Source organism: Oncorhynchus masou, chromosome 15, assembly GCF_036934945.1.
Source record: "Oncorhynchus masou masou isolate Uvic2021 chromosome 15, UVic_Omas_1.1, whole genome shotgun sequence".
NCBI lineage: Eukaryota > Metazoa > Chordata > Actinopteri > Salmoniformes > Salmonidae > Oncorhynchus > Oncorhynchus masou.
This window is the reverse complement of record NC_088226.1, coordinates 50,388,294-50,411,051: the sequence shown is the minus strand read 5'-3', so window position 1 is coordinate 50,411,051 and position 22,758 is coordinate 50,388,294. Positions and strand designations below refer to the sequence as shown.

At 44.5% G+C, this 22,758-nt stretch overlaps 2 protein-coding genes across 11 annotated transcripts in view; one reads left to right on the top strand and one right to left on the bottom strand.

The window, feature by feature from the left end:
• Nucleotides 1–22,758, top strand: part of LOC135556391 (guanine nucleotide exchange factor DBS-like) — a 75,359-nt gene that overhangs the window by 24,820 nt on the left and 27,781 nt on the right. For 9 of the 10 annotated variants that reach the window (XR_010457984.1, XM_064989572.1, XM_064989567.1 and 6 more), the window contains exons 4-15: nt 2,663–2,753; nt 3,182–3,301; nt 4,026–4,142; nt 4,228–4,377; nt 4,998–5,122; nt 5,284–5,398; nt 5,694–5,813; nt 6,001–6,192; nt 6,627–6,818; nt 6,930–7,116; nt 7,932–8,038; nt 10,618–10,706. Coding sequence is in view for 9 of the 10 variants with exons in the window: in XM_064989572.1 (XP_064845644.1) it covers nt 2,663–2,753; nt 3,182–3,301; nt 4,026–4,142; nt 4,228–4,377; nt 4,998–5,122; nt 5,284–5,398; nt 5,694–5,813; nt 6,001–6,192; nt 6,627–6,818; nt 6,930–7,116; nt 7,932–8,038; nt 10,618–10,706 (1,605 nt within the window). In the remaining variant the exon portion in view is untranslated. The remainder of the gene's footprint in view (nt 1–2,662; nt 2,754–3,181; nt 3,302–4,025; nt 4,143–4,227; nt 4,378–4,997; nt 5,123–5,283; nt 5,399–5,693; nt 5,814–6,000; nt 6,193–6,626; nt 6,819–6,929; nt 7,117–7,931; nt 8,039–10,617; nt 10,707–22,758) is intronic. The other variant, XM_064989565.1, reaches the window with a different exon arrangement.
• LOC135556393 (lactosylceramide 1,3-N-acetyl-beta-D-glucosaminyltransferase A-like) lies at nt 11,147–22,236 on the bottom strand. Its single transcript, XM_064989574.1, has 2 exons — nt 21,929–22,236; nt 11,147–13,917 (listed from the first exon to the last, which is right to left on the bottom strand). Exon 2 carries the CDS (start codon nt 13,604–13,606, stop codon nt 12,467–12,469), a length of 1,140 nt encoding a protein of 379 aa, XP_064845646.1. The 5' UTR covers nt 13,607–13,917; nt 21,929–22,236; the 3' UTR covers nt 11,147–12,466.

Genomic DNA, 22,758 nt, shown 5'->3' with positions numbered 1-22,758 from the left:
ATAGCCCGGTGCGGTACATACCAGCTCAAGAGCTCCAGTGCGCCTGCACGGTCCGGTCTATCCAGTGCCACCTCCACACATCAGTCCTCCGGTGGCAGCTCTCCGCACCAGGCTTCCTGTGCGTGTCCTCGGCCCAGTACCACCAGTGCCAGCACCACGCATCAGGCCTACAGTGCGCCTCGCCTCTCCAGTGCTAACGGAGCCTTTCTCCTCTCCTGCGCTGTCGGAGTCTCCCGCCTGTTCAGCGCTGCCCGAGCCTTCCTCCTCTCCTGCGCTGCCGGAGCCTTTCTCCTTTCCTGCGCTGCCGGAGTCTCCCGTCTATTCAGCGCAGCCAGAGCCTTTCTCCTCTCCTGCGCTGTCGGAGTCTCCCGCCTGTTCAGCGCTGCCCGAGCCTTTCTCCTCTCCTGCGCTGCCGGAGTCTCCCGTCTATTCAGCGCAGCCAGAGCCTTCCTCCTCTCCTGCGCTGCTGGAGTCTCCCACCTGTTTAGCGCTGCCAGAGCCTTCCGCCTCTACAGCGTTGCCGGAGTCTCCTGCTTGTTTAGCGCAGCCAGAGCTGCCAGTCTGCATGGAGCTGCCAGTCTGCATGGAGCTGCCAGTCTGCAAGGAGCTGCCAGTCTGCAAGGAGCTGCCAGTCTGCAAGGAGCTGCCAGTCTGCATGGAGCAGCCAGAGCCACCAGTCAGTATGGAGCAGCCAGAGCCGTCAGTCTGCCAGGATCCGCCAGTCAGCCAGACTCTTCCAGATCTGCCAGACTCTTCCAGATCTGCCAGTCGACCAGACTCTTCCAGATCTGCCAGTCGACCAGACTCTTCCAGATCTGCCAGTTGACCAGTCTCTTTCAGATCCGCCAGTCAGCCAGGATTTGCCAGAGCCTTCCTCCTCTCCTGTGCTGCCGGAGTCTCCCGCCTGTCCGGCGCTGCTGCCGGAGTCTGAAGAGCCCCTCTGCCCGAGCTGCCCCTCTGCCCGAGCTGCCCCTCTGTCCCGTGTTATTAAGTAGGGTTGCCGTGGCTAGGAGGTCACGGAAGCGGACAAGGTGGGGGAAGACTACGGTGAAGTGGGGGCCACGTCCAGCACCAGAGCCGCCACCGCGGACAGATGCCCACCCAGACCCTCCCCGATAGGTTCAGGTTTTGCGGTCGGAGTCCGCACCTTGGGGGGGTGTACTGTCACACCCTGACCATAGTTTACTTTGTAGGTTTCTATGTTTGGTTGGTCAGCCTGGGTTTCACTGTGTGTTTGTGGGTGATTGTTCCTGTCTCTGTGTTTTGCACTAGATAGGGCTGTTTTCGGTTTTCGGACGTTTGTTATTTTGTTAGTTTATCGTGTATAGTTTCTTTAATTAAATAAAATGAATCACAACCACGCTGCATTTTGGTCCGCTCCTCCTTCCCACAACAACAGCCGTGACACGAACAGGCTACCTAAATATGTTTCCCAATCAGAGACAATGACTAACACCTGCCTCTGATTGAGAACCATATCAGGCCAAACATAGAAATAGACAAACTAGACATGTAACATAGAATGCCCACTCAGATCACACCCTGACCAAACAAAACCTAGAAACATACAAAGCAAACTATAGTCAGGGTGTGACATATACCCTTTGGAATGACTTCAATAGCAACAGTGAATCTATTTCGTTTTTAAGTGGAGATCTCTCAACAATCACTCTCATGATCTAATATTGGCAATAGTCAGTGACAAATATCATAGCTAAGCAGGGCTGGCCTTGGTTAAAACCCTGGATGGGGGACCAATGGATAGCTGTATATAGATCAATTATCCAGTAGGAGGGGATGCCCAGCCTGTCGTTTTTTTCTGATAGTGGATATAACGTTGAAGGTCTTAAAGGTACAAATTCAACATATTTTATTCAATGTTTGTCTATGTTTAAATTTGATTATGACAAAATGATGACATAATCCTGTGGTTGACATTTCACCTTCAAAACAACACTTTTTTCAAATTCAATTATTTCCCACAGAGTTTCCATGTCACAATACAAATTACGTTAAAACAATGTTGATCCAACTAGTTTGTGCCCAGTAGGAAATGCCACTTCATCCCCTCTGTATGGGATGTGGTTCCGGCTAACTCCCATCCAACCGCAAATCCAAAGGTACTTCCCAAGAAACATTTCTTGAGGTGTAGCATTTTCAATTCGTTTTCAATTTTTTCCACATCCTGAGAAATGTGTCTTGTGAAAAAACTGGGATGTCATTCTTTCTCTCATGGTACATCGTGAGGACCATTAATCTTGTCTCATGTCAGCTGCTCGCAGCCAGGAAAATGCACAAAAGTTGCTCAATTGAGTAGGAATTATATTAGGCCAGATAACACATTAAGATGTTAGACATGAGCAACTTTAGTCACCTTTTTTGTCAGAGTAACACATTGAGAATGTTAATGGCCCTCACTTAAAAACCTCTTCCCTGTAAAAGACCCCAAACATTACACAAATTTACACAGCTCCTCTAACACTGTTAACTATAATGGCCTGGTTCTAAAAGTGCTGAAGTGATTTTGTGTCAACTCTGTTTAAACTGTACAGAGACAGAGCACAAGAGTGTAGTCTTGTGCCCTCTTGGATATGTCTTGTGACTGCATGCTTGGATAGCTACACCTACCACATGTGTTTATTCCCATCTTTCCTTTGTCTAGTTTGGACGTGGCCAGCATCGGTTTCATTATAATCATCGACCGCAGGCGGGACAAATGGAGCTCAGTGAAGGCCTCGCTGACGCGGATAGCGGTACGACGATGTCCATCTTTCACTTCAGACAGGGCTTTTATCTCTTGCCTGGTTATCCAGTCTGTTTGTGCTTTAACTCCTCACTGTCTTTGACTTCAATAGAGGAGTTGGCCACACCACGGACAGAATGGGACCAAGCATTTTTATCTCAGCATCATGTAACATTGTAAAATCTAATTGCTACCAATGCTCCTATATCAGGAAGTATTGTATGAAGAATTTTTTGGGGAGTATAATCTACTGCAAATTCTTGAGATTTTGTTAAATTGAAAGTAAGCGCAGAGCAAAGCTCCCTCACACAAGGCTTACTCCACACAAGGCTTACTCCACACAAGGCTTACTCCACACAAGGCTTACTCCACACAAGGCTAACTCCACACAAGGCTATGAGATGGTATGAAGCTGTGTTTTGTACCTGTGTCCACTAGGGGGCATTTCCAGGGAACCTCCAGCTGGTGTTGGTGCTAAGGCCCTCCCGCTTCTTCCAGAGGGCCATCGCTGACATTGGCATTAAGCTGCACCGGGATGACTTTAAAATGAAGGTACCGGTAAGAATGCTTTGCTACCACTCACCCTGTCCAACTCGTAGATCATCTTAGAAACCTTTCCTCTGCGTCTGGGTGTGAGATAGTGATTGACCTAATGTCATGTGGAGTGTTGCATCAGAGTGTGATGTTCACGTGTAACTGTTAGAACAATGACTATGTACTCACTGCATGTTTTCCTTGTCTATAGAAAGCTGTAGAATATGACAACATACACCTGTATATCCCTTCATACGCGGCAGGGTAGCCTAGTGGTTAGAGCGTTGGACTAGTAACTGGAAGGTTGCAAGTTCAAACCCCCAAATCTGTCGTTCTGCCCCTGAACAGGCAGTTAACCCACTGTTCCTAGGCCGTCATTGAAAATAAGAATTTGTTCTTAACTGACTTGCCTAGTAAAATAAATCCATTTTTTGGTGAAGGCCAATTCTCCTGCATTATCCCCAGACGCCTACAGTATACTGTAACTGTACACATTTTCGAAGATAAAAGTTGCAACTCCTCCTCAGACTCCTCATCACCTTGCGTGTGTGTGTGTCATCCTTACTGGTGAGGAAGTGGAAATAGAGAAATGGAGTAAACCAAAAAAACACAGAAGCCTATATTAACATTATGCCGTGACAATTATTGTCTAACCCTAAAATCAGATGAGAAAACTGAGACTGATAATGCAGAAGATGCCCTAACATCTATAACACACAGCAATGTATGTGAATTTGTTTCCCTACAGATTGTGATGCTCAACTCCCTATCTGACTTATATGGCTATGTGGATAAGGGCCAGCTAACATGTGAGCTTGGTGGGAACCTGGACTACTGTCACAGCCAGTGGATCCACCGCCGGACAGTGAGTTACCATGACATTGGCCTTACACCAGTTATTTCCTGGACTCACTGGAAACAATACAAGTGTGTATGTTTTTTGCTGTCAGGCCATTGAGAACTTTGCTGTGACGGTGAAGACCACGGCTCAAATGCTGCAGAAGTTCGGTACAGACCTGGCAGAGACGGAGCTGCCCAATGATGTGCAGTGCACCAAAGACCTACTCACTACTCACACTGAGAAGCACGACAAACTCAAGGTGGGGCTCTGCTTCAGCGTCAACATAATACTACTGAACCTGACTTCCTACAATGGTTTACTTGTACTCATGGCTAACATCCTCAACACCTGAAGATTGTGTTGATATTTGTTAGTTTACTATTAGTTACATTCACATACAGTAGTGTGATCAAATACACAGGAGAATGGGTTCTATCATAGCCTGTGGCATTGTAGTTTAACCATAAGCATCAATGGCCTAGATAATAGTCAGAGTAGTCTATCCCCAAACCAGCAACACCATTAGTAATCAGGTGGTTCAAGCCCTGAATGCTGATTGGCTGAATGCCGTGGTATATCAGACCGTATACCATGTATTTTTACTGTTCTAATTATGTTGGTAACCAGTTTATAATAGCAATAAGGCCAGAGGAGGTGTGGTATATGGCCAATATACCATGGCTAAGGGCTGTTCTTAAGCATGACGCAATGCGGAGTGCCTAGATACAGCCCTTAGCCGTGGTATATAGGGCCATACACCACACCTCCTCTGGCCTTATTGCTATTATAAACTGGTTAACAACTTTTCAGCAAATTAGCATTCAGGGTTTGAACCACGCGTTTTATAATGGTATTAAATGAATTCTTTCATTTTGACAGGATGAACTGAAATTAGCGATGAAACAGGGAACCACTCTACTGGGCTGTATCAAAGAGCAGGCTGCCAAGTCTGAGAACCACCAGCTAAACCCAGACGAGATGGAGAACCACATCACTGTGGAAAGGTTGGTTACTGGGACCTACTGGAGATGGAAGCTCCCAATTAAATCATTTGTATGTGTTCGGTTCACAAATGATTTAACTTGTTTAATTTCTCACTAAGAGTATATTCCAGAGGTGGATTAAGATGCTGCAAATTATGTTATATGTCCATGTTGTATTTCAGGTTGTTGGCCCAGCTAGATGAGACAGAAAACGCTTTTGAACAGTTCTGGTCTAAACATCACCTCAAACTGGAGCAGTGCCTACAGTTCCGCCATTTTGAGCATGACTTCCGAGAGGTACGTATGTTTCTGTGACAGAGTCGCTGACTGCTGTAGTCAGCAGGTTTAGCTTAATCATGTTAACAAAGAAAGCTGAACAGGACACAGCCTGGCTATTTGTGTTCCCCCAGAGACAGCAATTAGAAGTAGCCGTTACAATGTAACACCTTGTCCAAAAATAGTTGCTCACCCGTCAATTTCTCAGTTTGATTACACTTTTTTATGTTTGCAACCTCACACTTACAGTATATAGAGCTTAGAAATACTGTACATAAGTCCTTAACCTCCTGCTCTCTCTGTGTCCCCTCCACAGGTGAAAGTGTCATTGGACAGTCTGATGGCGACTCTGACAGCCCTGTCAGACATTGGGGACTGTGTCACCCTGGTAGAGATGTTACTGAAGGACCTCAAGACCTTAGAGGAGAAGGCTCAGGTCAGCCCAGTCACATAACAAACGTTATATGAGATGTAACATCTACACCATACAAGACAATACAAAGCACAATGTATCCACTATGTGTTAATTAGCACGTGATCATCAACCTTGGATTGTATTGAATGTGAGCCTAACACAAATGTGGTCATGTGAGATGAATGGCTCTCTGTCTGATGCATATCAGGAGTCGTTAGAGAAGGCCCAGCTCCACGCCCTACACGGGGACCAGCTGATTCAGAGCAACCACTATTCTGTGGACTCCATACGGCCAAAGTGTGTGGAGCTCCGACGCATCTGTGATGACTTCACCAACGAGGCCCAGAAGAAGTACGACGTCCTCTCCAAATCACGCCAAATACACAAAGGCATAGACAAGGTGGGGTGGATAACATAAGAGGCTCCTCATCTCTATAATGCTGTCAGAAAAGGCAATGTCCTCAGGGAGAGATTGTTTGCATGATTATACACGTCATTTACACATGCTCTCATGAATTCAAATAACTCACAAAGTTTCCCTCTTCCATCAAGGTTAGTGGTACTTCCACTTTTTCAGCAAAGCAATAAATACATTTACTCAATAAAATTGTATTTTTCATATTATCAGTATATTGTTCAGTATATTGTCCCATACAATATCAGTACCTTCTTTTTTGGTTCCTAAACAAAAATACATGTCATCCATGTATAACATTAGTCGTTAAAAATATACATTAGTGCCATGCAAATGAGCCTAGATATACTACTGATATGGAGCCTAGACAGTAGCTACTGTAGTTGTTCATTCATCCATGTGTTCTCGGGTGGTTGTAGGTGAACCAGTGGTGTGAGTCGGGGGTGTACCTGCTGGCCTCTCAGGCTGTGGACAAGTGCCAGTCCCAGGAAGGGGCTGAGGCAGCCCTGCAGGACATTGAGAAGTTCCTGGAGACAGCCAAGGAGAACCAACTGAGTGACCTCAAGAACATCCACAACCAGTATGAGCTAGTCCTCAACGTTGAAGTCAAGGTGTGTGCAGTGCTCCCTTAATTCACTCATGGAATCCTAATTCCTGGAGTTGTCAGCCTACAGAAGAACAATGGTCCTATTTGTTGATCCCTGATCTGTGCTTTCCATCAGGCGAATGTACAAAAGGCTCTAAAGAGGCTGGACGATGTACAGGAGATGTTTGAGAAGAGACAGGTTAGTCTGAAGAAGCTGTCAGCCAAACAGACCCGGCCCGTCCAGCCTGTGGCCCCCCGGCCTGAGTCCTCTCCCAAACGGCCTGCGCCCCACAAAACACCCAGGACCATCTGCCCTGCCCCTGGTAAGTCTCCCCGATAGAGATAGTTAAAGGACTCAACTTAGATATAACCCCTTTTAGCATTGGCATTGCCATTGAGTGCATCCACCATTTTAAAGATGTCAACTGGGTGGGGATTCCTATGGATTGACAGCAATCAGCCAATGATCAGAGCATTGTCTTCTTCAAATTGAGTGCTGTGGTTTGTAAATTAATTTAAGCTATATCACTGCCATATAGTGGCCACAGTAAATGAATGACACAAGATTTGTGGCGGTTAATCACCAATATTAGCTTTACACTTTTTTCAAACACAAAATAAGAAGAAAACAGACTACTTTAAAATAGAGATAGCCTCAATGGCGCTGCCCATGCTGTCACAGATTCCATAATGGCACAGATAAAAAGTTGAAACCGCTTTCCATCGTTATGGTCTCCCCCCCCCCCACATGACCTAACCTCAAACTTTACCTGTCCGTAATGAAAGATCATTGTAGAGCCTATTCATTGCTATTGAAACTGAAACATAGTCTGTACTTTACTTTCCAGGAAGCACAGTCATTTTCTAGTTTAATTCAAAGTATGTATTTAAAACCTTACTTCTCGAGGCTTTTAAAGGAAGTATATTGTATTCACTGTGGTACTCAACCTACTACAGGAGGAGGACATAGCTTTGAGCCAGGGCCTCCTGCTGTTGTTCCACACAGAGAGAATGGCAAAACGCCTGATGTTTCAAGCAGGATCCCGAGATGTCGCTATGCCTTCATGTCAAACATTCCGCTTAATAAAAAAAAAAAACTTTCTTCCTTTTCCCATCCCTGTTCTATAACCATTTCTAGCCCTCAGTCGAAGGATCTCAGAGAACTCTAGTGCCACAAAGCAGCCCACGGAAGCTGAGCTTGCAAAAAGGAAAAATGGAAGCCGCAAAGTCAAAGGGAGCCTCAAGGTAAGACCTGTGGACATCCTCTAGACAATTGAACCTGAAATGGTTCAACCTCACTGACAACAAGAACAACCATCTGTTGTTTTTTAGGCTAGCCACTGGTCCATTTGTATGACAGTGTCCTGCCAATTCTTCTTGTATAATTCATCAGAACATAACTCTTGGTCAATGGGAGTCTGGGAGAAGAAGTCATGGGAGTGTCCTGTATCAGACATCTTCTGTTTCCTGCCTTTCCCAAGGGAACCCTGCGGGGATGAGAAACCCTAGTTTCACGTACACATGGTTAGCAGATGTTATTACGAGTGTAGCGAAATGCTTATTCTTCTAGATCCGACAGTGCAGCATTATCTGACAGGTAATATCTAATATCTAATTCCACAACAAAACCTAATGTCTAACAAATTCCACAACAAAACCTAATACACACAACCTAGTAGAGGAATGAGATGAGAATATTTAAGTATAAAATAGATGGATGAGCAGTGACAGATCGGCTAAGACGCAGTAGATAGTAAAGAATAGATAGTGAAGGACACAGTATAGAGTATATACACATGAGATGAGTAATGCGAGATATAAACATTTTTGAAATAGCATTATTGAAGTGACTAGTGTTCCATTTGTTAAAGTGGCCAATGATATCAAGTGTGTAGGTAGTCAGCCGGCTCTAAATGCTTATTCTTCTAGATCTGACAGTGCAGCAGTATCTGACAGGTAATATCTAACAATTCCACAACAAAACCTAATATCTAACAATTTCTACAACAAAACCTAATACACACATTCTAGTAAAGGATGGTATGAGAGAATATACGTATAAAATATATGTATGAGCAGTGACAGATCGGCTAAAACGCAGTAGATAGTGAAGGACACAGTATAGAGTATATACACATAAGATGAGTAATGCAAGATATAAACATTTTTGAAATAGCATTATTAAAGTGACTAGTGTTCCATTTCTTAAAGTGGCCAATGATATCAAGTCTGTAGGTAGGCAGCCGGCTCTCTGTGCTAGTGGTGGCTGTTTAACAATCTGATGGCCTTGAGATAGAAGTTGTTTTTCAATCTCTCTGTCCCAGCTTTGATGCACCTGTACTGACCTCGCCTTCTGGATGGAAGCGGGGTGAACAGGCTGTGGCTCGAGTGGTTATTGTCCTCGATGATCTTTTTTGCCTTCCTGTGACATCGGGTGTTGTAGGTGTCCTGGAGGGCAGGTAATTTGCCCCCGGTAATGCATTATGCAGACCGCACCACCCTCTGCAGAGCCTTGCGGTTGATGGCGGTGCAGTTGCCGTATGAGGCGGTGACACAGCCCGACAGAATGCTCTCAATTGTGCACCTGTAAAAGTTAGTGAGGGTTTTCGGTGACAAGCCACATTTCTTTAGCCTCCTGAGGTTGAAGAGGCGCTGTTGCGCCTTCTTCACCACACTGTTTGTGTGCGTGGACCATTTCAGTTTGTCGGTGATATGTACACAGAGGAATTGAAACTTTCCACCTTCTCCACTGCTGTCCCGTCGATGTGGATCGGGGGGTGCTTCCTCTGCTGTTTCCTGAAGTCCACAATCATCTCTTGATGATGACATTCTGTGAGAGGTTATTTCCCTGACACCACACTCCACTGCCCTCACCTCCTTTCTGCAGTCTCGTCGTTGTTGGTAATCAAGGCTACCGATGTTGTGTCTTCTATAAACTTGATGATTGAGTTGGAGGTGTGCGTGGCCACGCAGTCATGGGTGAACACAGAGTACAGGAGAGGGCTGAGAATGCACCATTGTGGGGCCCCAGTGTTGAAGATCAGTGGAGTGGAGATGTTGTTTCCTATCTTCACAACCTGGGGGCGGCCTGTCAGGAAGTTCAGGACCCAGTTGCACAGGGCGGGGTCGAGACCCAGGGTCTCAAGCTTAATGATGAGTTTGGAGGGTACTATGGTGTTGAATGCTGAGCTGTAGTGGCTAGGCATGCCATCTGGGCCGGCAGCCTTGCGAGGGTTAACACGTATAAATGTTTTAATCATGTCGGCCATGGAGAAGGAGAGCCCACAGAGAGCCCACAGCGGGCCGTGTCGGTGGCACTGTATTGTCCTCAAAAAAGTTGTTTAATTTGTCTGGGAGCAAGACGTCAATGTTTTATTTTTGTAATCCGTGATTGTCTGTAGACCCTGCCACATACGTCTCGTGTTTGAGCCGTTGAATTGCAACTTCACTTTGTCTCCATACTGACATTTTGCTTTTTTATTGCCTTACGGAGGGAATAACCACACGGAAGTTTGAGTAGCAGTGGTCGAGTGTTACTCGCTCATGTATTGCAATCGATATGCTGATAGAATTTAGGTTGCCTTGTTCTCAGATTAGCTTTGTTAAAATCCCCAGCTACAATAAATGCAGCAGCCTCCGGATATATGGTTTCCAGTTTGCATAAAGTTCTAGTCATGCATGATAAGCCACTCATCGTATCTAAATGTTAGCACTATGACCATGAGGGTGACGTTTGAAAGGAAATAGGGGCCTCCAAGGTATATACAGTATGTGTCACCCTTTCACCTGTCCATGACTGCAACAATGTGTGTTTGTGTCCTCAGATTGAGGTAATGCATGAGGCAAGCCAGGGAGGCTCCAGCCACGTCCTGGTGACGAACGAGACAGAGGAGAGCCTTTCAAACAGACGGAGGTAAATGTCTCTTTCTGTTCTCTGCCCATATACAGTATCTTTCCTGTTTCTTTCGCTCTGCTCTTTTTCAAAACCACTGCATACACACACTGTGGCTAGTGATGAGGTTGGCGACATTTTACAAGGGACTGCTTTTTCCTCCACCATTAGTTAGTGTTCGTTGAAGAAACTTTGAAATAGGTCACAGAGCGAGAGCGAGTGAAAATTGAAAGACGAGGTTAGGAGAGCATGGCATTTACAGTACAGTGGTCTGAAGAAAGGGCTTTTAGCGATGATGAAGACTTTTATTGAGGCAAAGGCTGCCGGCTGGCTGTTAGAACCCAGGTGACCACACACTGTGTGACTGCTGTGTGGAATGTCTCCTGCTTTAATTTCAACCTGCACAGTGCCTCCTGATATGGAGCACACTAAGTTTATTAATACTCGATAAGTCGATCACATTATGTATCTTGTCTTTATTGTAACTGTTACGGTTCGTAGGAGTGTACTCCCTGTTGCATGGGTACAGTCTCTGACTCAACAGACATTTTTATATTTGGAAACCTCTTGAGGTTCTGAGCAAGTGAGAAAGTGGCTCAATCTCAAAGGGATGTGGCTGAAAGACAGAAATAAAATAGGTACAGGAAGTGAATGATATTTGCACTCCCCTCCTCTGCCAAGCACAGGCATTAGAAGCAGTCAATGTAGGCCATGTGTATTTGCATGACATTGAAATGAGACGTACATAAGCTTATGTACATATGGTATGTCACCTGATATGTTAAAATGTCCTGTAACAGTTCTGGGTATTTATGCATAAGGTTTTTTTTTGTACATGAGATTTTCATAAAACACACATATAGGCTGTGATGTCCCTGACAATGTCTCTTTTGGAGCATAAAGTTGCAACAGATAAAAACCAGATTAAAAAAAAGAAGTAAATGAAGGACACAGTTTGGGAAACGCCTGCTGTAGGCGAGGGCCACTAGAGATCCATACTAAATCCACATTTTCACAGCCAATCATTCCGATTTCTTTATTACACATGCCAGATTTATAATTGTAGAGAATGTTAAAGACCCTTAGCAAACATTGTGAAGTGATTTATGTTTGAAGGTGGGGTTAGTTAGCTTATTTCAGAGAGTAGTTAGTTTCACAGTGAATTCCTTTCTGCAGAGTCACTAAATGCTGCATGTTACCTTATTGGGGGGCCCAGACTGTAAGAAAGGGAGAGATGGGGGAGCAGAGTTCATATGGAATGATTTAGTGAGCAGGATGTGGTTTAAAGCAAATTGTGTTTGCTCATTGTTTGCAGCCTGACATTTAAGGAGAAGTGAAATCAGGGAACGGGGTAAGAAAGGCTCTATAGAGATAAGAGGGATGGTAAAATTAGTAGGATACAGACGGTACACTTTCAACCAGTTTAATTCAATGAGCAATAGAAAACTGAATAAAAACCCTAATGTCAGCTAGCAATGCTGGACAGAATTTCCTCTTGAGACTGAGGTCATTTATTCAAAATGTTCTTCCCTTATGATTTCACGCAGCCAGCCAAAATGTTCCTGAATGCAGCCAAGAACACGAACAGTCTGTTTACCATCACACAATTAGCTAAACCACAAAGTACAACTGCACTATCCATCAAGCCAAGGCAAGAGTGGTGAATATATGCTCAAGAACAAGGCTTTGGTCTTTATTTAGAAAATGATACCAGCTGTTGACACTGAAATATAAAAAATAAAAAAAGACTGCAGTGACATACTGTGCAGCCTTACAATACACTATGAAAATGCTGCTTTGCATGGGTAGGTATTTAAATAGTAAGGTTTACAGAGGAGCATTACTTTAACTGCTGTGCAGTACATCTTTCCCAACAGGCCAGAGGAAATGTCATGGATCTGGGGGTCCGTCGCTGCCTTCCAAAGGTACCGGACATCTGCCACGTGTCCGTGAGAGGTGATCATCTTATCGTAGATGCAGGGGTGATAGGGGGCCTTCCCTTCCCCTGAAAAGTAAACATGTTCCTGGGGAGACACCCCCATGGCGTTGGCACAGATGCCCATGAACACATCGTCAATGTACAGCGAGGCATTGAGGGACAGAGTGGCCTGGTAGATTTTGGAAGCCACGTCCCCTGAGACAACGTACCCTGCCCCCGCTGTGTAGTCTGGGTAAGAGAGCCACTGGTACATCTCATAAGGCACGTGGTACTTGCTGTCCTTCCGGCGGTTAGGTGGGGCTCCCCTGTGCACGTGGCCCACCCAGAGGTCCTGGGCCCCCTGACGGATTAGGCCCTGCAGGTAGTGCACCAGGTTGGGCATGTGGACAAAGATGTCGTCGTCGGCTGACATGAGGAAACGTGCTTGGCTGCAGTAGTTGTGGCTCCAGCGGAACTGCAGCAGCAGTTTGATGGTGAGGTTGTGAAAGGTGTCGACAAAGTCCTGCTGGACCAGGTCCCCATAGACCTGGTCCTCCCCCAGCAACCTCCTCTGTACATGGCCCCTCTGCTGGGGGTTGGGGTGGACCCCCAGGGCAAACACCACCCTCACGGTGGCCCCCAACTCCCTCTGTGTGTAGGCCTCATTCCCCCAGGTGGCCCGGATGGCCTGTCTCCTCTCCAGGTTCTCTGGGGAAGATTTGACGAACAGCAGCAACAGCACTTCATTGCTGTCACATTTGTCATGGTGGTTGATGAGGTACGGGAAGTTGCTCTGGCTCTTAGCCTCCCTCTGGCTGATGCCAAAGCTCTTGTTGATGAAGTCGTAGCTGTTGACCAGGTAGCGGTAGGAGTAAGACTTCATATGGCTCACCACATGGTGGTCCAGCTGCTCCCAGCACACCATCAACACGGACAGGACAAAGCACGTCGTCACCAGCTGCACACACTGACATTTTCTGATCCTTCTGAAATTCAAAAACATTCTTCAACCTTCCTACCCTTGCCCCCCCCTTTTCTATCTTTTTGTCAAGTCCAATAGGTTATTGCGTTTGACAGGCTGTTACTTTCACAATTATTCCAAATGATTTGGGAGTGTCTGAGTTCCATCATATTTGCCCAACGGGAGACATGGGCTCCTCAGAGAAATGTTGGTCTTCAGTTAAATTTCATCTCCTCCTGACACCTCTCCACTCTGCTCTCTACTGGGACTGTATTGTTGAGACAATCATGTCTCCAGTCATCACCGTTTTGTTATGTGTCCACACAGACACAAAGCATTCCACATCATAGGATCTGAAAAGAGAAAGACAAAAATATGAACATATCGCACTAATAGGAAATGCATTTGAAATTGTGAGTCAATATTATGTTATTGAGTCATTCTGAGGATGTGAATGAAACCGCTAGATGTGCTTGATCCATCACGCCGGCGAAACCCGGTAAGTACTTTTGAGGTTATTACAACAGGGCTAAAGTGCGAAAACCGCAGGGCAGCCTCAATCAAGCATGCTTATTCTGTCCAACCTGGAACGAGGCATCCATCCTCACGTCCCCAAGGTAGGCTACCCAAACAGCAACAACAGCCGTGGGTCGAGCAATCGCATTTAGTCCACAATACGCGGACAGTCCAAATGCAATATTGATTGTAGGCCTATAAATACAGAATGGTAACGTGGTTTTTCAATCAACCTACTCACCGGGGTGAAAGAACGACAGTAAGGCTGAAAGCGAAATTGTAACTTTTCTCATATTCCAACGATTCCAAACTGAAGAAGCAAAGCTGTCAAAACGCATATGCTCAGAGCTCCCTACAAAAAAAATTCCTTACTTTGAAATCTTTTTGCAAATCCAATCAGTTTTCTACATTGATTCAACATCATCACATTACATTTTTTTGTTGAAATAACAAAACAATCATGATTCAACAAGTTTTTTGCACAATGGGATGTAAGCCTATTGCTGAGAAATTGATTAATTTAAATTATAACAGAAATACCCTTATTTACATATGTATTCAGACCATTTGCTATGAGACTCAAAATTGAGCTCAGGTGCATCCTGTTTCCTTTGATCATCCTTGAGATGTTTCTACAACTTGATTGGAATTCAGCTGTGGTAAGTTCAATTGATTGGACATGATTTAGCTAGGCACATACCTGTTTATATAATGTCCCACATTTGACAGTGCATGTCAGAGCAAAAAACCAAGCCATGAGGTCGAAGGAATTGTCTGTAGGCACAGATCTGGGGAAGAGTACCAAAAAATGTCTGCAGCATTGAAGGTCCCCAAGAACGCAGTGGCCTCCATCATCCTTAAATGGAATAAGTTTGGATCCACCAAGACTCTTTTTAGAGCAGGCCGACCGGGCCAAACTGAGCAATCGGGGGAGATGTGTCTTGGTCAGGGAGGTGGCCAAGAACCCAATGGTCACTCTAACAGAGCTCCAGAGTTCCTCTGTGGAGATAAATCTTCAAGAAGGACAACCATCTCTGCAGCACTCCACCAATCAGGCCTTTATGTTAGAGTGGCCAGATGGAAACCAATTCTCAATAAAAGGCACATGACAGCCCACTTGGAGTTTGCCAAAAGGCACCTAAAGTACTCACAGACCATGAGAAACAAGATTTTCTAGTCTGATAAAACCAAGAATGCCAAGCGTCACGTCTGGAGGAAACCTGGCACCATCTCCACAGTAAAGCATGGTGGGGACAGCATCAGGCTGTGGGGATGTTTTTCGTCGGTAGGGACTGGGATACTAGTCAGGATCGAGAGAAATATGAACGGAGCAATGTACAGAGATCCTTGATGAAAACCTGCTTCAGAGCGCTCAGGACCTCAGACTGGAGTGAAGGTCCACCTTCCAACAGGACAACGACCCTAAGCGCACAACAAAGACAACGCAAGAGTGGCTTCGGGCCAAATCTCTGAATGTCCTTGAGTGGCCCAGATATAGCCTGGACTTGAACCCGATCAAAAATCTCTGCAGAGACCCGAAAATAGCTGAGCAGCAACGCTCCCCGTCCAACCTGACAGAGCTTGAGAGGATCTGCAAAGAGGAATTGGAGAAACTCTCCAAGTACAGGTGTGCCAAGCTTGTAGCATCATACCCAACAAGACTCAAGGCTGTAATCGCTGACAAAGGTGTTTCAACAAAGTACTGAGTAAAGGGTCTGAATACTTATGTTAATATCATATTTCTGTTTTATTTTATTCATTTGAAAAAAGTTCTATAAACCTGTTTTTGCTTTGTCTTTATTATGGGGTATTGTGTGTAGATTGAGGACAATACAGTGCACCGACGCGGCCCACTATCAAAGACTGTGGACTCTCCTTCTCCGTGGCCGTCGTGAGTAAAACATTTAAACGTGTTAACCCTCGCAAGGCTGCCGGCCCAGGCAGCATCCCGAGCCGCGTCCTCAGAGCATGTGCAGACCAGCTGGCTGGTGTGTTTACGGAAATATTCAGTCAATCCCTATCCCAGTTTGTTGTCCCCACATGCTTCAAGATGACCATGGTGGTGCTTTGAGAGACTAGTCCAGGATAATTTCACCTCTACCTTACCTGTCACCCTAGACCCACTTCAATTCGCTTACCGCCCCAATAGGTCCACAGACGATGCAATCGCCATCACACCGCATACTGCCCTATCCCATCTGGACAAGAGGAATACCTATGTAAGAATGCTGTTCATTGACTACAGCTCAGTATTCAACACCATAGTGCACTCCAAACTCATCATTAAGCTTTAGACCCTGGGTCTCGACCCCGCATTGTGCAACTGGGTCTTGGACTTCCTGACGGGCCGCCCACAGGTGGTGAAGGTAGGAAACATCATCTCCACTCAACTGTTCTTAAACACTGGGGGCACACAAGGGTGCGTTCCCAGCCCCCTCCTGTACTCCCTGTTCACCCACGACTGCATGGCAATGCACGCCTCCAACTCAATCATCAAGTTTATAGAAGACACAACAGTGGTAGGCTTGATTACCAACAACGACGAGACTACAGAAAGGAGGTGAGGGCAGTGGAGTGTGGTGTCAGGGAAATAACCTCTCACTGAATGTCATCATCAAGAGATGATTGTGGACTTCAGAAAACAGCAGAGGAAGCACCCCCCGATCCACACCGATGGGACAGCAGTGGAGAAGGTGGAAAGTTTCAATTCCTCTGTGTACATATCACCGACAAACTGAAATGGTCCACACACACAGACAGTCTGGTGAAGAAGTTGCAACAGCGCCTCTTCAACTTCAGGAGGCTAAAGAAATGTGGCTTGTCACCGAAAACCCTCACTAACCTTTACAGGTGTATAATTGAGAGCATCCTTTTGTGCTGTGTCACCGCCTCATACGGCAACTGCACCGCCAACAACCGCAAGGCTCTGCAGAGGGTGGTGCGGTCTGCATAACGTATTACCGGGGGCAAACTACCTGCCCTTCAGAACACCTACAACACCCGATGTCACAGGAAGGCAAAAAAGATCATCGAGGACAATAACCACTCGAGCCACAGCCTGTTCACCCCGCTTCCATCCAGAAGGCGAGGTCAGTATAGGTGCATCAAAGCTGGGACAGAGAGATTGAAAAACAACTTCTATCTCAAGGCCATCAGATTGTTAAACAGCCATCACTAGCACAGAGAGCCGGCTGCCTACCTACAGACTTGATATCATTGGATATCATTGGCCACTTAAATGGAACACTAGTCACTTTAATAATGCTATTTCAAAAATGTTTATATGTTGCATTACTCATCTTATGTGTATATACTCTATACTGTGTCCTTCACTATCTACTGCGTTTTAGCCGATCTGTCACTGCTCATACATATATTTTATACGTATATTCTCTCATACCATCCTTTACTAGATTGTGTGTATTAGGTTTTGTTGTAGAAATTGTTAGATATTAGGTTTTGTTGTGGAATTGTTAGATATTACCTGTTAGATACTGCTGCACTGTCGGATCTAGAAGAATAAGCATTTCGCTACACTCGTAATAACATCTGCTAACCATGTGTATCTGACCAGTAAGATTTGATTTGATTTGAGATTGATGAGGAAATAAACTATTTAAGACATTTTAGAGTAAGGCTGTCACGTAACAAAATGTGGACAAAGTCAAGGGTTTGAATACTTTCTGAATTCACTGTATCTGTTATTTTCCCGTGCTTATAGTGCCTTCACAAAGTATACACACCTCTTGACATTTTCCACATATTGTTGTTACAGCCTGTTTTTTAATTTTATTTTAATGTCACTGACCTACATACAATACCCCATAATGTCAAAGTGAAGCGTTGTATTTTTATGTTTTTACTAATGAATTTAAAATGAAACGCTGATATGTCTTGAGTCAATAAGTATTCAACCCCTTTGTTCTGGCAAGCCTAAATAAGTCACATAATAAGTTGCAAGGAGTCACTCTGTGTCCAATAATAGTGTTTAACATGATTTTTGAACGACTGCCTCATATCTGTACCCCACACATACAATTATCTATAAGGTCCCTCCTTCGAGCAGTCAATTTCAAACACGGATTCAACCACAAAGACCAGGGAGGTTTTCCAATGCCTCGCAAAGAAGGGCACCTATTGGTAGAAAAAAAGAAGCAGATGTTGAATATCCTTTTGAGCCTGGTGAAGTTATTAATTACACGTTGGATGGTGTATCAATACACCCAGTCACTGCGAAGATACAGGCGTCATTCCCAACTCCGCTGCCAGAGAGGAAGGAATTTCAAGGATTTCACGATGGTGCCAATGGTGACTTTAAAACAGTTTTAATAGTTTAATGGCTGTGATTGGAGAACACTGAGGATGGATCAACAACTTTGTAGTTACTCCACAATACTAACCTAATTGACAGAGTGAAAAGAACGAAGCCTGTACAGAAAAAAATTATCCCAAACATGCATCGTGTTTTCAACAATGCCCCAAAGTAATACTGCAAAAAAATGTGGCAAAGCAATTAACTTTTTGTCCTGACATTACATTACTGAGAACCATTCTCCATCTTTTCAGGCATAGTGGTAGCTGTATCATGTTATGGGTATGCTTGTAATTGTAGAGGACTGGGGAGGTTTTCAGGATAAAATTAGAAGTAGAATGGAGGTTAGCACAGGCAAGGTCTTTGAGTAAAACCTGGTTGTCTGCTTTCCACCAGACACTGGGAGATGAATTCACCTTTTCAACACAACAATAATCTAAAACAAATCTACACTGGAGTTGCTTACCAAGAAAACAGTGAATGTTCCTGAGTGGCCGAGTTACAGTTTTCACTTAAATATACTTGAAAATCTATGGCAAAACCTGAAAATGGTTGTCTAGCAATGACCAACAACCAATTTGACAGACCCTGAATAATTTTAAAAAGAGTAATGGGCAAATGTTGCACAATCCAGTTGTGGGAAGCTCTTAGAGACTCACCCAGAAAGATCCACAGCTGTAATCACTGCCAATGATGCTTGTACAAAGTATTGACTCAGTGATACAGTGAATACTTATGTAAATGAGATATTTCTGTATTAAATGAATACATTCATAACTTGTTTTCACTTTGTCATTATGGTGTATCGTGTGTAGATGGGTGAAAGAGAGAAAAATGTGTTAACCATTTTGAATTCAGGCTGTAACGCAACAACATGTGGAACAAGTCCAGTGGTAGGAATACTTTCTGAAGGCCCTCCATCCCATTGTGCTCTATCTCTGAAAGGATGATGGAAAATCCTCAGTGTTTATCTGTCAGAGTCCATCCTCTGTAGATGCTTGTTCACAGTGTGAAGTCTCTTAACCCTCTCAACCGTATAGCGGTAGTTGCCGAATCTTTTGTGAATGAATGCATAAGCCAACCCAGCGAAAGTTCAATAATGGAGGGGCTTTAAACTAACAGAGTGCATGGAATTGCTGAGGTCTGTACAAAACAGTCATCATGACAAAAAAAAATCATTACAGCAGCAGATTTAGGCAGTGGCCCACAACAATGAGCAGCCCTGACAGCATGCATCAGATAACCTTGTGTCAATACCGTGATGGCTATCTATCCAACAGTCCCAATGCAAATAACATTCAACTCCCAATTAGAATTTCCTCCCATGTCTGGGTGTCACATATCAGTGTCAATAAGAGGTAGAAATTAGATTGTTTTTTACTTTCTAGGTTATTGTAATCACAAAAGGTTGCATTTGTTTGGTTGACATTTTAGTAATTGTGAATATTCCTGACCAAAACAACAAGAATATACACTATACATACAAAAGTATGTGGACACCCCTTCAAATTAGTAGATTTGGCTATTTCAGCTACACCCATTGCTGACAGGTATATAAAATCAAGCACACCGCCATGCAATCTCCATAGACAAACATTGGCAGGAGATTGATCTTACTGAAGAGCTCAGTGACTTTCAACGTGGCACCGTCATAGGATGCTACCTTTCCAACAAGTCAGTTTGTCAAATTTCTGCCATGCTAGAGCTTCAACTATAAGTCCTGTTATTGTGAAGTGGAAACTTCTTGGAGGAACACCGGCTCGGCCGCAGAGTGATAGGCTACACAAGCTCACAGAATGGGACCGACGAGTGCTGAAGCGCGTAGCATTTAAAAATCGTCTGTCCTCACTTGCAACACTCACTACCGAGTTCCAAAGATCAACATGCGCAATGCTCATTGTCGGCTGGAGTGGTGTAAAGCTCGCCGCCATTGGACTCTGGAGCAGTGGAAACGTGCTTTCTGGAGTGATGAATCACGCTTTACCATCTGGCAGTCTGACTGACAAATCTGGGTTTGGTGGATGCCAGGACAACACTACCTGCCCAAAAGCATAGTGTCAAATGTAAAGTTTGGTGGAGGAGGAATAATGGTCTGGGGCTGTTTTTCATGGTTCGGGCTCGGCCCCTTAGCTCTAGTGAAGGGAAATATTAATGCTACAGCATACAATGACATTCCAGACGATTCTGTGCTTCCAACATTGTGGCAACAGTTTGGGGAAGGCCCTTTCCTGTTTCAGCATGACAATGCCCCCGTGCACAAAGCGAGGTCCATACAGAAATGGTTTGTCGAGAGAACTTGACTGGCCTATACAGAGCTCTGACCTCAGCCCAGTGAACTCCTTTGGGATTAATTGTGGCTGAATGGTAGCAAGTTCCGCAGCAATGTTCAAACAGTGAGTGGAAAGCCTTCCCAGAAGAGTGGAGGCTGTTGTAGCAGCAAAGGGGGGACCAACTCCATATTAATGCCCATGATTTTAGAATTAGCTTTTCGATGAGCAGGTCTCCACATACTTTTGGTCATGTACTGTATTTTCTCTCTCTCAAAACTATTTAAAACAGAAGTTCACCATATCGTTATTATAGGCTACAACGTGTAATATATTTTAAATGATAGGCCTAATGCAGGGGTGGGCAACAAACGGCCCGCAGGTTGCATATGGCCCGTGAGCTTATTCAGGGGAGGTTTTTAATTTTTTTAATTGGGAGGGTGGGGATTTATTATAAAAAATAAAAAAATACAGGCCAATCTTGAACATCTAAAACTTATTTATTGCCCACCCCTAGACTAGTGAAATATTCACCCCTACCGATGCAAACCTTTTCATTGATCAATGACTTGTAAAGCCAACTGTCCCCATGAAGTTCCTTTGAAAGTGGGAAAAATCTTTGAGCCAGCCTCCCAGAATATAAGTCCAAGAATGTAAACTCTTTAGAGACATGAATGTGGTTTATTAATCATCAGCTCAACAACAATGGTTTGAGAATGCAGTAGACATCTATAGAGATCTATAAACAACTACAGTTTTGTGCTAAGTTGGGTTCTAAGTAAGTTCAGATAGTCAGATTAAAACACAATAGAATAGGCAGATAAGAACACCTAAATGGAGTTATTTTTTGTGTTAGCAGATGTTATGATTTTTTTTAAAGTACATAAATTACATATCATTGTTGAGTCAAAAGAAAATATTGAATTCTGTTAAATTTGTGTCTATTGTTTTAAAAACTACCAAGAGGGTTAGGTTCCAATTCCATGAAAGGGTGTTGGCCTCTCCCCTCCTTTTTCCCCTTCATCCTGCGATGATTCTACCGTTAGCTGTTATCTCACTACAGGCTAACTGTAAAAGCAGTGTGAATTCAGGAGTGCGACATGAGCATAGATTTGTTTTTAGTTTTTCACAGTCTGACTTTTCTTTCTCAAACCCTCTACTGAAAGCTGACACCTTTTTGCTTTGAGTAGCTTAAGTTAATATAAACAGTCTTTCAGCTAGCGCATACAATCCCCCCACCACCTCCCTCTTCTCTCCCAGATCACTTACCAGCCTGTGAGAGTTCCATCCACGTGTTGCTGGGAAAAGTACAGAAAACTACTCTCTCCTGCCCCTCTTTTCCTGTAGATGAGCACTCTCTCGCCCTCTTTCTCTCCCTCTCTCTCTCTCCTTCCCGCTCTCTCTTTCCCCTCTGTGTGTAAGGAATGGCAGCATCAGCCCCCAGCCGCCTGCCTGCCTCCCAGTTGTTTTCTCCTGCCTGAGCTGTTCTGTCTGTAAGTCTCTACGCTGCGTGACTGTGAAAGACTGAGAGAGCAGAATGGGAGCGGGGGAGGAAACCGCTGGGCTAGAGGGGAAAGCTCAGCCCTTGTACCTCCCCTCTCATTGCCTGCCTCAGCTGAGTCAGTCTATGATCCTCTCTCTACGTTATCATATCAGTGAAGCCAACCAGTAGGAGTGAAGTTGGATCATATGCCAGAATGACCAAAGCTTGGAATTTGTGTCATCTGAGTTGCATCAGCTACTACAAATTCTGCACAATAAAGGTAATTTGGTGTTCCCGAGGGTCACATTAGGAGAGGGTTTGCATAGGGGCAAACTCTGGCATTGTCTTCTAGTACATGATATGTATACATTATTTGTTTTATATAGTTATGGCATTGTTTTTCTGTTGGAGGAGGTTATCTTTGCTCCTCGACTTAATTCTAGGCACACAGAGGTGTGTGGAGATCTAAGCTATTTTATGCACTAATACCTTAGCTAGTGTTGCTGGAAGCAACATGAGGGAGGATGGCAGAGTATGTATCATTAAACACTCCACTAGGGTGCTCAATAAAAATGATTTGACCTAGGAGCACAAATAACAGGCAAGGCACATGGCG

Excerpts from the sequence above, each read along its gene's own strand:
- LOC135556393 (XM_064989574.1), bottom strand. The coding sequence starts at position 13,606 with ATGTTTTTGAATTTCAGAAGGATCAGAAAATGTCAGTGTGTGCAGCTG.